Source organism: Xiphophorus hellerii, chromosome 5, assembly GCF_003331165.1.
Source record: "Xiphophorus hellerii strain 12219 chromosome 5, Xiphophorus_hellerii-4.1, whole genome shotgun sequence".
In the NCBI taxonomy this organism is placed as follows: Eukaryota; Metazoa; Chordata; class Actinopteri; order Cyprinodontiformes; family Poeciliidae; genus Xiphophorus; species Xiphophorus hellerii.
In genome coordinates this window covers 28,868,613-28,882,534 of record NC_045676.1, presented here as the reverse complement: position 1 = coordinate 28,882,534, position 13,922 = coordinate 28,868,613, and the positions used below count along the sequence as shown (strand labels likewise).

The following is a 13,922-nucleotide window of genomic DNA, read 5'->3' as shown; positions in this document are numbered from 1 at the left end:
TTAAAAAAATATGGAATTTTCTAGAAAACCTTGACTTTTGAAGCAAGAATGACAACGGATGCAAATGACCAGAATTTTATTATAAGATGCTTGTTCAGCTGTAAAAACATGTATGTACATACATGAGTAAAACAAAATATTGCACATGTTGGTCAGTATATTTTGGCACCAGTTGGTAACAAAAACAGTTAATTGTTTCTACAGACATGGAAATAATCCTGTATCTACATCTTCAAATTGTTTATAAATGTGCAGATGGTTCAGAAATTTCACAGTGGAGACAAAATTAAGATTTTTATCCAGTTATGGATAATTCCTGAAAAAAAATCTACCTTATTCATTATTCTTTATATACCTCAAGAATAAGTCATTTAAAAAAATAGATTTTTGCTTGAATCCATGTATAGATTGTCCTTTTACCCAAAATATTTCTCATCACAGCTCCAGTTTTAGTCCAAACCATTCATGAATTTAGTTTTTGAGCCACTGATGGAACCTACAGACAATTACAATGTTTTGCCATCTGAACTCTCATGTCTGCAGCTTAAACTGCAGCTGATTTAATGAACAAAGTACCCATTTAAATATTCGCCCAAAAATTTTTAAAAAGTTGTAAAAAGTGGGTTTTAAACAGTCTGTTCATAGCACTGCATAATTCAGTGAAGACAAATTAGATTAAAGTGCTTTACAGCAGAAATACAGTCACTGCTCCAAGTTGGAAAGATTCAAATTTCTTAAAAGGTTCATTTTATTCTTAATAGTCTAGTTGCAATGTTTTGTTGCTACCACAAGGGGGCGGTAACAGGAACAGCATAATACTGAGGAATATCATGGGTGGATTAAAAAAAGTACTGTGAAGACAATTTGGTAATACTAAGTGAATGCAAACGGAAAAAGCTTTCAGCAGTGGGAATCGTATAAAATATTCCTGATATTTTGGAATATGATAGGAAGTGTTGGGGGCTGTTCAGCAGCAGTTTCAGTTATAATAAATTGTTTCAGGTTTTATTCATGTTGTGTGGCTCCTGCTGTATGTTACAGTCAAACAAACCTTCAGGTCCAAACCTAAAGTTCGTCATTCAACCTGACTGACGGCTCTAACTTTTAAAATGACTGCAATTATTCGACATTCTAACTTTTTTTAAAAACTTTATTTCACTCCTGCAGTGTTTGTTGTCTTTAAATCAGCTGAAATTTGGGTGATTGCTTTTCTGAAGAGAAGACGGTTACAGCAGCGTCTGAAGGTGTCTTCAGCTAAAATTTGAAAGTTGTGTGATTTAATGCCTGTCACTAGTGGAAACAATAAAAAGACAGGCATAAATGAAAATTATTTTCAAATCCCTTTCACTGCAGATTTAAGTGATATTTGCGGAATCCTCAGTTTGGAACACCTTTCCACCTATTGGATGGACATGATTGGTTATTGAAATGTGACCCTGAGTAAAAATGTTCTGATCTCCATGGGCCTCAGGGTGATTTCCCACACAGACGGATCCTCAAACGTCTTCAGCAGGGGTTTCTCTTCTGTCAAGACAAAATGTTAATTATTAGAGCGTGTAACTAAAAATATGTAAGAGGTGTAATAAAGCCTACTTTACACCTTGTTAGCATCAAACAAAGCAGCCTGTAGTAAAACAGTCCGTCCCCAAGCCGAGAACGCCACATAAATAAAACGAGTCTTTATTAAACCACCCTGCTGTGAAACAATAAGACAAATTTATGGCTGATTATATTCTAGTTTAATTAGAGCCTGGGGGCGTTGTTCTGATTGTAATGAGGCAGCGATTACCGCCACCGCTGCTGCAGAGTTACAATGTGACAGACACTTCCTGTTCATCCTCTGCTCAGTTTGCTCTGAGCTGCACAACACCAAGTCAGCAGTGACCAGGCAGTGACCAGGCAGTGACCGCTGCCAGACATTGCAAACCCCCAAACATTTGGCTGAGTAGGAACCATCAGCTAATCTCCAGATAAATGTCTGAGTAGAAACTAAAACTTAAACACATTATTATTATTATTATCCCAAAAAACATAGATTTTACTGCTACATGTAATCAGCAACTAATTACATGTAATAATTAGCTTTATATTTTCCAAGTATAAAACTTGAAAAATATGAACTGCAACGTAATCCAATTTTCATTGATATAATAATTATTTGAATAATCCTTTTTGGTTTATGAAATATTGAAATGCCAGTCATTTACTAAACCTTGAAATAATTACACAAATGATTTATTAAGCATATTACATTTAATTATGGTCCTCAGTTAAATGTATTGATTTGATTTTTTTATTTAAATAATGATTTAATAGATCATTTTATTGTGCTGAAGCACTTTGCAAACAAGCACATTGAACCAAGTGGGCGGGACTAGAGCAGCTTGCAAAGACGTCTGATTGGCTGCTTCAAACGGCACATCAAATTTACCTCTGAGGTCAACATCTCTGCTAGAAAGTGCAGAAATAACTTGAAGAACAATTAAGCTGCTGTAATTTATTTAATACAATCTGAGTGAGTAACTCTGGCTCTAATGTATTGCTGTCTGAAGTCTGTGGCAGCTTCCTCTACACGGAACCACTTAGAGATATTTCAGTCAAAACTACAGATAGAGTCTGGAGCCACTCTAAGAGTTTATTAAATCAATATATTCAAGTTGCTTTCACACTTCCAGTGAAATATTAACCTCAGAGTCATAACAAATGCTTCAGCAAAGGAACATGAAATAATGATATTGAATTTTTCCACACAAAAATCAATACACTTAAGTGAGGAATGTATGATTATTCTATATTTAATCATACAATAATTTTGGTATTTATTCCCAGTTCTAATAAATGAATGACAGATTTAATTATTTCATAAATTAGTATTTATTCACTATAATTTGCCATTCTTCACCTTCCATACTGTAAACTTGAAATGTCGCGCACTAACCCCCAGTGTATTTGACACCTGTTAGAATGACCTGTACCTTTTTCAGGAGACCAATCAAAACGCTTCATCTCATCTTTCCACTGATTGGCTGAAAGGTTCAGCTCAGAAACACCCAGAACATTCAGAGTGGAAAACAGCTTCTGCGCACACACACAAAAAAAGACAGAAAATCATTTAAAAGGCATGATGTTCAAGTACATTTAATTCACTATTTTTAAACTTAAAAGTTGTTAGAAAGAGAATTGGTGAAATATTTCTCTTTCTAAGGAGTGTCATGAGGTCTGAATGTCCGACCTGAAGGTTGACTGTGACGGGTTGGGAGCTGGTTTTGCTCTCCCAGCTCTGGAACTGATGCTCCAGCCTGAGCAGGACGGACTCCTCGTCCCACTGACTCAGTGTCAGGAGGTGGACAGCAGGGGGCAGCGATGCTTGAAGGCCTGAAAACTGAAAAAGAAAAAAGCCAATTTTCTTCAATTCTAAAACCTCATTTCTTAGTTGTTATTAATCTGTCAGAGGTGCGGTGTGTTAACCCGAACCTCCAGTCGTGCGTTCGGGTTCAGGTCTCCATTGGTGAACGACAGCAGGGGTTGTGATACCACTTCCTGTGCCAGGGGGCGGTGTGTGTCTGCGGCGGTGGCAGGCGGCTCCAGGGAGAGGAGGAGGCGACCGCGGACCACCAGGCCGTCGGGGAAGAGCTCCGAACTCTCATCGAGGGCTTCACCGACGCCGCGGTAGTCGTCATGCAGCAGCCGGCGGTGAAGCTGCAGTGGAACGTTAGTGGTCTCATTAAACATGTAGCATTACTGTTAGCCAAACAAAGCAGGGAGGATAAGGAACACGATTCCGAATAATGGAAGTTAAAACATAAAAACACACAACTCACAGTCGGTGCTGCTAATTTTTTTTAAACAATTTTTATGCAATCAACAATTAAAATGACAACCCAACATACTCTCATGCTACACTGTGCAAATGCTCAGTCTGCACCATTGAAGATTTTCTCACATCAGCATGCTGAATGCTTAAGATGGCTTCCAAAGCGAGGCAGTCAGGCTAATTTTCTGATCTAGCTAATAACTATATGACTAATTGAGGTACTTTAGGCCCTCAACCGCTGTTATTAGTTGAAGAAAAAGAAAAAAAAATGGACAATTACCACAGAAAATATGTAATTTAATACAATGTGTTGTAGTTAGCCCCATGTACATTTTACATTTACTTCCTGTAAATTTTACATTTACATCATGGGTCCTTTCATGTTTGGACCCATGAAAGGAGCATTCTCTTAAAACCTCAGTATTGGTGCTTACTGCTTGTTTTAAACAGATATAAAGTGTAAATATGCTGTACCATGATCTCCAGAGATCCGTTGTATATACTCGCTCCTCCCTGAGAGCGATCTGTCACTACTGTGAGTTGGTCCGTGCCATCCTGAATACAAACATACAGTAAAATGTTTGTAGAATTGCAGGAAATAAAAGAAAAAGATGAAGAAAGTGATTAGCAAAAGAAAAGAGTAATTAAGACCTTTATAAAGGCGCGAGAGTTGATGGGGTAATAATTCCCAGCAATGGGTTCTGTTTGCTTGAGCTGCCATGTGGGACGGAAGTCTTTCCTGTTGGAAACAAATCCAAAATACTCATCTAACGTTTTCTATTTATTTTTTTTAGACGATATGATATCTAAAAGACATTTTCGTACTTTCTCTGGAGAACTTCTCTGCCGTTTGAGTCGGTGTAGAAAAACTCTGCGGTTTTAATGCTGGTGTCCAGACGAGTGATCACTTCCTTCCCCTGGTCATCACTAGCCAATAAACAGATTTAAACATAAAATCAAACATTCACAGACCACGTTAAAAACAAGGTGTCCAAAACATTCACATACTACAGGTGCAGATTATTTTCCCAGCTCATAAATATTTGGCATTCACCTGACCGGCACCGGTCCGACCGTCCACTCCAGCTCCACGGCTTTGCTGTCGGCGTAGAGTCGGACCACCTGAGACACCCAGGGAGCGAACCGCTGCCGCACCTCCTGCACCACCGAGTTCTGTTCACACGACGTTACAGAATTAATAGAAAACTTTTTCTTTTAGGATCTATTTTATAACTTAAAGTGTCCTCGGGGCGGGCATTTGTGGTATCGTTTATCATTTATCGCAATAAATGTTGCGTCGCTATACGATTTTGATTTAATGTCGTCATGATAAACTCCAATTAACGATGTTTAAAAATCGTCAGGATTTTTAGCTTTACCATTTTTTCTACACTCTTTGTTCAGCAACAGTAATTGTTTCTCCAGATAAATACATTTGAAAATATGACTAAATGTAGTTACTATGTGCAGTTTCACATTTCTTTATGCTGCGTTTCTGCAGGTTTCACCAACTCAAATTTAATGACTTTTAAAGACATTTTAAAGACTATTATGAATGAAATATAAAATCTGTAAAAATGTACAAAATAAAGAAACAAAAACATGGAAAACTGTTGAGGAAGAAATGGTATATTCTGTTATTCAACGCACAGTTAATAGGAATAAAGGACATTTTATGAAAATATTTTTGGTCATTTGTAATTTCTCTTGTGTAAAAAAACCAACAAAAAACAGAACAAAAAAAAAATTAGAATCATATCTGGTATGAAAAACAGTTTGTATTTTTAAGCCTAAGCTAGCTTACTAGCTAACTGGCAGGTAAGGTCTTATTAGCAGCTTCTGAAGTTTTTACCTAAAAGAAAAGTCCAATGAGCAAAAAAAAAAAAAAATAATAATAATAATACATAAAATATGACTAAATTTAAGACCTGTGGTTACCATATTTAAGGCGAGTTTACATTGTGTTTGTGAATTCAAGACATTTTAAGACCTTCGTTTTAGATACATGGATCCACGGACACCTTGAAATCAATCATAGTGTCAAAGTTAGAAGCCTGTGAGTTTAAATACATAAACATGAGGTTAAAAGTCAACGCAGTGCTACCTGAAAGACCTCCACTCTGGCCTTACTGCTGACCATGACAGGTGTGGAGGAGTTGGGTCTGAAGATGTAGGCTCCAGAGGTCTGCCGACTCTCGTCGTTGTTGCCGTCACTGGCATTGTACCTAAAACGCCCAAACACACATGTTTTTTTTTTTTTAATCAATTATCATTAGAAAACTTAAGGTAAAAACCTGAATTTAAACACATTTTGTTTTTGTTTTGGAAGAAACACCAACCAGTAGAAGTTTTGTGAAAGCTTTATGGTCTGTTTGGTTTCCAGGTTGCTGAGACCGGACAAAAGGCCAGTGTCAGGGTCAAAGGTCACTTGAAGGAACTGAAGCACATCGTATAAGAAACAGTCACAAGTCAGTTTTGATTTTATCACGCTCATTTCTAAGCGTGGTGGACTCCGACTCATCTTTCTGAACATGTACCTTGTTTTGGATGCTGGTGGGAGCCTGGTGCTGAGGTGAGGACGATGGCGGCCCGTCCTGCAGCAGGGACACAGAGTAGCTGCTGTAACCCAGAGGAGGAGCTCGGACCTGGAACACCAGCTCGTTCTTGGCGAAGCTGCGGCTCCTCCTCACTTCCTGTGTGGCTCTGGACACAGGAAGCACCTTCAAAACGAAAATAAAAACACAAAAAGAAGAAGTCATAGGGTGGCACACTTGGAGGTTTCCTTTAACTAAGGGTTTGGGAGCAACAGATTGACTAACCTGACAGTCCACGGGTTTTCCTTGAGCGTCAGTGACGGCGTACACCGTCCCGTTGACCGGCAGCCTGACGGGCCAGGTGACGGACCGACCCAGAGGGTTGTACACACTGAGCAAGAACTGGACCAGAGCGGCGAGACACAAACACACTGAGCTTCTAATAACAGAATCAATGCAGCTTCACACTGTTAAAATCTTATATTTGAAGATGATAGTTCAGACCGGGGTTTTTAAGAACAATTATTAGGGATAAGACATGGTTATTACTAGATCCAGGTTTACAATGAATCATATTATGAGTGTGTGTGTGTGTGTGTTCACCTTGCTGCTGGACTCGGTTAGCGGACACACACTGACGTTGAGGTTATCACAATAGATTCTTTCAGCAGAGGAGCCAGTGAGGGAAGCCAAACTGTTGCTGACCAAAACCTGGACGAGGACAGTTAGTGAAAAAAAACAAAAAACAAACAAACAAAAACAAACACATGACGAACGCATGTTTTATTCAGCATAAAATGATAAGAGAGAACGTTTAAACAGGACTAAAGCAGGTGAAATATGATCATCATCTCATGTACCTGGCAGTGTTGCCAGCCTTTGGCTAGCATCTTGGCGTAGTCGTTAGCAACATGTTGTTTCTCTGTTCCTGACACTGCGTCATGGTGCTGAGCCACAGCCATTGCTTTCCCTGCAGACCAGGGCATAAACTTCATCAAAATTCATGTAGAAATACAAAAGAAATAAATATGTATACAGCTAATATTTGATGTATTTTACCATCTCTAGATGCACCAACACCAATAGAAGGTGCAGATAGAAGGTTGTGAATAGTTTTATGTCAAAGCACTATATTCTCTAATGCACACCAATCATCCTGTTTATTAATGATGGTAAAATAAAATAAAAAACAACCACAACTCTATCAAAAACTACATATAGACCATCAGGTGCAAAAAGTGATGGAAGAACTTGTCATAAGCCACTCACAATAATCAATAAATCAACTAATCGTATGATAAATTAAAAGAAGTTCAATCATTTCCATTTGCATGATTTTCTCTCTTTCTACCAAAAGCTGGATGACAAAAGTCTTCATTCAGCCTGGTGTTTTGGCCTCAACCTGCTCCTTCCTTTGAAGGACATTTCTGTTTACACACCTTCATCACTCATTTTATTTGTCGTTTCTGTTGTTTTGTTTACTTATTTTGGATATTTAAAACGACTCGCCGTTCCAGTGTTAAATGACTGTTAGAGATTAAAAGTTTATTGATCTTTGAGATTAATAAAACATTATTATGCCATGAACTTTATATTATTTGGATATGGACTCAAAACAAGGATATTATCGTTTATCGCGATAACTTCTGAGAGAATTTATCATCCAGTAAAATTTGTTATCGTGACAGACCGAATCTAAGAGAAATGCATTTCCTGCTGTTGGAACATTCGACAGAGGCAGTAGCCCAGAGCGCCGATTCTTTGGGGGCTACCACAAATTTTTTATTATTATTATTTACTTATTATTGAATGCATTAATGAATGAATATTTTTTTAATTTTCATATATCGATATATTAGATAAGTAGATAGATACAATCTAATACCATGCATCAGTTCACACCCACTCATGTATAGATCGACCTATTAATACGTATTGTAATTTGAATTGCTAGAAGAATTTTTCTTTAGTGGAGAGGGCACCAGAGCCAGCTCCAGCCCAGGGGCCCACGTGATTATAAATCGGGCCCTGTCAGGGATGTTTTTATTGTTTCTTCAGCAAATAGAATACAAGCAGCTTTTACAAATTTGCGCAACTTTCCATCACTTCTCATTGTTTTGACAGTACAGTGTAGTTCTGGAAAGCCTGTAGAGCCACCAATAAAGAGATATTCATTAAAAAGGTTTGAACGCAAGAACCTTCCACCAATCAACTGGACAAAAAAGAAAAAAAAAAAAAAACTCACTCAAAGTCTTGCTGTCACCCTGTCCAAACGGCCCCTTCCTGGAAACTGGACCGCCCAGAACCTCCAGCTGATTACAAGACTGTCAAATTTGAAAAAATAAAATAAAATAAAAAATAGGGCAATAAAGAAAAATACAACCAACTATAAATCTGAAAAAGCGATTAAAACCAGAAAAGTAAGTGAACTGTAGTTACCTGCAGGTTGCTGTTGCTGATCCTCTCGTAGCGTTTCAGCGCCGGTCGGCTTGTGAAGTATCCCGTCCAGAAGTTATGAGCGTTGTCCGCGTAGGGAAAGAAATCGTCCGTCTTCAGAGGCCTTGATAAAGAGAAACGCGGTTGATATAATCGTTTACATGAACTGATGTCAGGCTTCACGTTTTGAGCTCCAGACGTCGGCTGCACCAGGTGAGGTTAGCTTTGTGAAGCTCCTGCAGGTAGCAGGATGGAGTGGAATAGAGGACGTTGACGTTGCTGCCGTTGCCCTGCTGGTCGTTGACGTAGCGGATCAGCTTGTCCAGGTTCTTGTACCACAGGTTGGCGTTCTCGTACTGGAAGTCTGAGCCCATGGTCATAATGATGTGGTTGGTCTTGTACACTAACGCCTTAGAGGGGAAAAGAAAACAGAAAAACGAATGACTCACGCAAACAACAGGAACAAAAGTGGAGAAAATACAGCAATTCTGTCTGCAATATTAAATAGTTATAAATCTAAAACAATCATAATTTTTTTATTTTTTTAACAGTTGACGGTTTAGCTCTTCTTGGACAACAGTTGTAGGAAAGGTGTCCGTTACCGTTTTTCATCGCAAGTATGAGCCTAGTAATTTTGGCAAATAATTTCATAGAACTGGGAAACGTTTCATACAGAATGGTACTGAACGCTTTCATGAACACAAGAATGGGTTTTGTCATTAAGCTGGAAAAAAAAAAAACCTTGCTTGTTTGTGTATAAAGAAAATCAGGTTATTCTCCTTTTTGAAAGAGTTGATGTATAAAGTATAAAGACTTTAGTTCTAAAATTTCAACATAAAAATAACCACATTTTCTGTAAGTTTTTCCAAAACTTCATGAGCACTTTCTTATGGTTCTGATGCTAAAAATAGTTTATTTAGAAACAGTGATTTCTCTGGTTTTATTTTTATTTTTCTCTCTTTCTGCAGGTGTAGAAGCAGATTTCTACCGACTCCTGTTCCTTTCTTTCTCTCCCTAAACTCCCATTTCTTTCTTTCTTTTCCCACACCTCTCAGAAAGACAAGGAATATGCCAGAGGTTTATTTATTCATGTCTTCAAAACAAGAAGCCGTTGCCTCAAATGTACTGTATTTAGATAAAACTTAGCTTAGTGCCTGCTTAACAGATAAAGCAAAAATGGATTACATTTTTTTATGCAGCTGTAAAATTCAACCATTGAGGAGAAACCCGTCTCAACAGACCTGACTCTTGGCGGCGCGAAGGAAGCGCTGGACAACATCGTCAACGTTATAATCCTCAAGGTCGGGGTCGTCTCTGATTGGTGCGTCGGCGCACAGTTGGTCCCAGCAGAACCCTTCTGGAGGGTTGTACCCGTTGGGAAGGATTCCTGAACGCAGTAGAAAAAAAAACAAAAAAAAACACTCTGCTGAAGCAGCGGTCTCAGGTCATGAAGCATGGCGGAGGAGTTTTGGTTTTGTTTTTTTTTTTACCGGTGAAGAGGTCGGCCATGGGTGGTGGGAGGCTGTCTGAGGCTCTCCAGAGGAGCTCCTGTTCCTTCGCCTTCATCCTGCGAGTCCGGTCCTGGTAGTCCAGGCGACCGAAGAAGAAGCCGTCGTATCCCATCTGGAGGACAAAAGCATCGGTGCTTCGACTGAATCTCACAATAAAAGCTGTTTTTTATCCTGCACCACGTTTGGATCTTAAAGTGAGCGACACCGTCCCCACCTGATCAGTGAGGCGTTTCTCCAAAAAATAAATAAACAAATAAACGTAAACTAAAACCAAACCCCGGCTCACCGGTGAAGGTAAAGAGTGTAAAGAAAAGAAAAAAAACCACCCAGGAGTGTGCAACATAAAAGGTGGAGAATAACCTCCAACTTACTCCAGGATGGAGGTCTGACCAGAGTCAGTAACCTGAACATGGTCGTCAACTGGACTCAACAGAACCCGTCTCGTCTGCCAAGCTTATTGTAGAAAACCCTGACCAGTTTATTTACATCCCAGTAATTTGACATAATGTCGAGAATGTGCTTTAATAAAAAAAACATAGCCTTTAAATAAGAGGATGAAACAATAACTCCAGTTTGTTACGGAACGTGAATTAATCAACTGAAACTGGAAGTCTTGCTTTATTTTTCTTCATTACGGGTTTATTTTGTCCTTTTCACGAAAGAGTAACGGCTAAAACTGCAATGGCTAAGTTTCAAAAGAGTATCGACTAAAATTTGTAACTTAGCTGTTACCAAGTTAACTTACGGATAAAGTTGAAATAACTGCCATATTGTCTCTGTAACATCTAAATCCCCAAAGAGAATCTTTCTTCAACTAAGAAAATATCTACGTTCCAGGAAAGTAACTTTCAGGTCAAACCATGGCAGCAAGGAGTGTGATTAATATTAAAGGCACTTATTCACCAAATATTGACTAAAGCTTCATTTTGTAACAGTCCTGCTAAGCTTCAGCTACCTGTGCAAAGAGAGAGGCGTGTTCGCGGGCGTGGCCAAAGGGGTCAATGTGCCAGGCGACCCGGGGGCGACCGCAGATCCCAAAGGTCTCGTTCAGAAACCTCAGGCCGATGGTCATCTGGTCGATGACGGCGCTGTAGTGCGTCGTGGCCTCGTCGCTCATACACCAGCCGCCATTTACAAACTCCAGCCGACCTGGAGGAGCAAGAGTTGGGTCAGGATGAGCTTCCTGACCCAAGCTCATCCTGAGCTGTGCGAACACGGCCGTGTGTTCGCCGTTGACGCGAACACACAGCACCGGGCGGCGCACCTTGGTTAACCAGCTGCTTGACCGTCTGCTGCATGCTGGAGCTCTGCTGCTTCCACCAGCGATAGAAGAAGCCCGTCTCCACGTAGATGAACCGTCTGTCTGGGTTCTTCAGCAGCTGATCCACCACCGAGTCCAGGATGTACTGAACGCCGGCGTGTTGGATGTCGTTACGATCTTCACACAAACGAGAAAATAGAAAAAGTCATATTGTTCAGGACCCTGGAGGTCGCAAACTTCAGCACTGAGAATATACATATTGATTTATGCTGATAAATGATGGTCTAGCAATTTTAGTTGATGATTACTTGTTATTGATCACAGAATTCTTTTGGAGCTGTTCCGACAAACAACCCTCCTCTCATTCAAAAGCATATTTACACTACAATTCACACTCATTTTTAAATTACCTACAAATATCACAGTACAAAACTGTTATTCAAGAGTTTTACCAAAATGTTTAGAGAGACACCTCATTCACTGAAGATTTCACATCATTACTAATAAAAATCAAAGGATCCGAGCAATACACTAAGGAAAGACGAAGAGATCTGAACCTGACACAAAAGTGATAGGACCTGCGGTCTGGTCATAAAACTGTCATAAAAATGTTCTTTTTTTTGTCTAGTAAAAATGTGTTGACAAAACACACAGGACAGAATAGTCCAGAAACATCAACACACATTATGTGTGGAAATATAAGTGAGATTCATATTAAAATATACAACCGACTTCAGGTTTTACTTGTAAATTACAAATTTAGCCAAAATGGTCAATACACACACAAAAAAGTCAAAGTGTATTTTATCAGGTGCAATATAATAAACGTCACCAAAAAAAATGTTGCGCTTCCATGTCCAAGTTTAAAAATGTAAAACGATGTTTTTTCAGCAGTACACAGTATAGTTACGTTAGTAACAGCTAATTTAAAAAAAGGGAAAAATTAAGAGCACAAAACTATTTCCACATCTTTAATTCCTATGGCCCAATGAAATGGTCATTGTTTTCATGTCTTTAAACATTTAGGGTCAATAAATGAAAGAGTATTTTTGAAAGTTAAGGTTGTTTGGGTTTTGGTTCGGGACTGACCTCCATAGAAGTACTGGTCCACGGTCTTTAGCCAGCCCACGTCGTCGTGTGTGTGAGGAACCAGGTGAACATTCAGCATGGTGGGCTTGGTGGCCTGACATGACTGGACACACAAACACACTTCATCAACCCGAATGGCTTTCCACAACCAACCGGAAGTATCAGCGCACCGGTTGTGCTGCTAAACGCGAATAAACCCCATTTTAAAATGACGATAAAAAAAAACAAAAAACTAATTCCCTTACACACACCGACAGCTCAGAAAATAAGGATGAGTGAAAGTGAAAGAAAAAACGCACCAGACCGTTTAGCTCTCAGGTTAACAAAAAAAACAAAACAAACCTTCAGACTGTAAAAGCTACAAAAACCGTAATAACGAACCTGGTATCCGCAGGTAGTGGCGCCTTTTTCCTCTTGGCCGACAGGAAAACTTAAAACCCCGCTGAAGAGCAACAGCAAAGCAGCCGCAAAGAAGTGGCAGCTGGCCGCCATGTTGAAAACTAACACAAAATCATATGACATATGTTTATATGAGCTTCGGTCACGTGACTGAATTCCACATGGGAAGTGCTGTGGGTATTTTAACCCTCAGTGTAGACTGTCAGGCAGAACAGACACTTCTACGTCAAAAAACAAACAAACTGTCTTTGAGTTGTTTTTTATTTATTGGAAGAAATTTTAAAGTAGGTTGTGAGGTGAAAAACAACATATGCTGTTATTTTATTTTGTCTACTCTCCTTCACAAAAATTGAACTGTTGGTGGTTTTGGATCTAGGTTCTGCAACAAACACCATTTGATTACGTTTTGTGCCTATTTATGGGAAGCCATTCGTGCCATAATCCAATCAGAGTACTACTTGGATGAACAAAATAAAATAAAAATAACCTCAAACAGTACCAGCAAATCAAACTACCGCATCAACTGGCAGAAATTACAAAACTAAACAGCAGGATTAAAAAGCATAATATGCCTCATACAAATGTGCTTACTTTGTGCATTTCAAGTAACGTTGTTATATTTCTTGAACTACTATGAACTACTTGAACTACTATGTGATTCAATAACTATTAAAGTCAGAATTATTTTTTTCTGCAGTGGTCCTAATTTTCTTTCACAATTTCATTGAAAACAAGTCAACTGCAACATTTTGCATAACGTTACAGCAGCTGTTCAAGCAAGCACTATAAAAATGTATAACTAACCACTATGTCACATGCTTTGCTGCTCTTACTCTTCCTTAGTGCTTCAGTATGCATTTTGGCAGGCGCCTGATAAG

General features: G+C 39.1%; 1 protein-coding gene across 1 annotated transcript; it reads right to left on the bottom strand.

Annotated features, from left to right (window-relative positions):
- Positions 1 to 59: 59 nt before the first annotated feature.
- Positions 60 to 13,141, bottom strand: man2b1 (mannosidase, alpha, class 2B, member 1). Its single transcript, XM_032563753.1, has 23 exons — positions 13,027 to 13,141; positions 12,646 to 12,748; positions 11,560 to 11,733; positions 11,251 to 11,444; positions 10,275 to 10,407; positions 10,026 to 10,171; positions 8,995 to 9,194; positions 8,788 to 8,908; positions 8,594 to 8,672; positions 7,209 to 7,318; positions 6,952 to 7,059; positions 6,634 to 6,750; positions 6,352 to 6,534; positions 6,154 to 6,251; positions 5,919 to 6,039; positions 4,869 to 4,987; positions 4,640 to 4,741; positions 4,466 to 4,553; positions 4,289 to 4,369; positions 3,475 to 3,699; positions 3,233 to 3,382; positions 2,976 to 3,078; positions 60 to 1,524 (listed from the first exon to the last, which is right to left on the bottom strand). The coding sequence occupies exons 1-23, from the start codon at positions 13,135 to 13,137 to the stop codon at positions 1,421 to 1,423; spliced, it is 2,970 nt and encodes a 989-aa protein (XP_032419644.1). The 5' UTR covers positions 13,138 to 13,141; the 3' UTR covers positions 60 to 1,420.
- Positions 13,142 to 13,922: the final 781 nt, after the last annotated feature.

Bases quoted from the DNA above. Each gene is read 5' to 3' on its own strand.
- man2b1 (XM_032563753.1), bottom strand. From the start codon at position 13,137: ATGGCGGCCAGCTGCCACTTCTTTGCGGCTGCTTTGCTGTTGCTCTTC. The intron at 4,988-5,918 runs GTAGCACTGCGT...TCGTGTGAACAG, and splicing joins CCAGAGTGGAGGTCTTTCAG to AACTCGGTGGTGCAGGAGGT. The intron at 1,525-2,975 runs GTACAGGTCATT...TTGTCTTGACAG, and splicing joins TGATTGGTCTCCTGAAAAAG to AAGAGAAACCCCTGCTGAAG.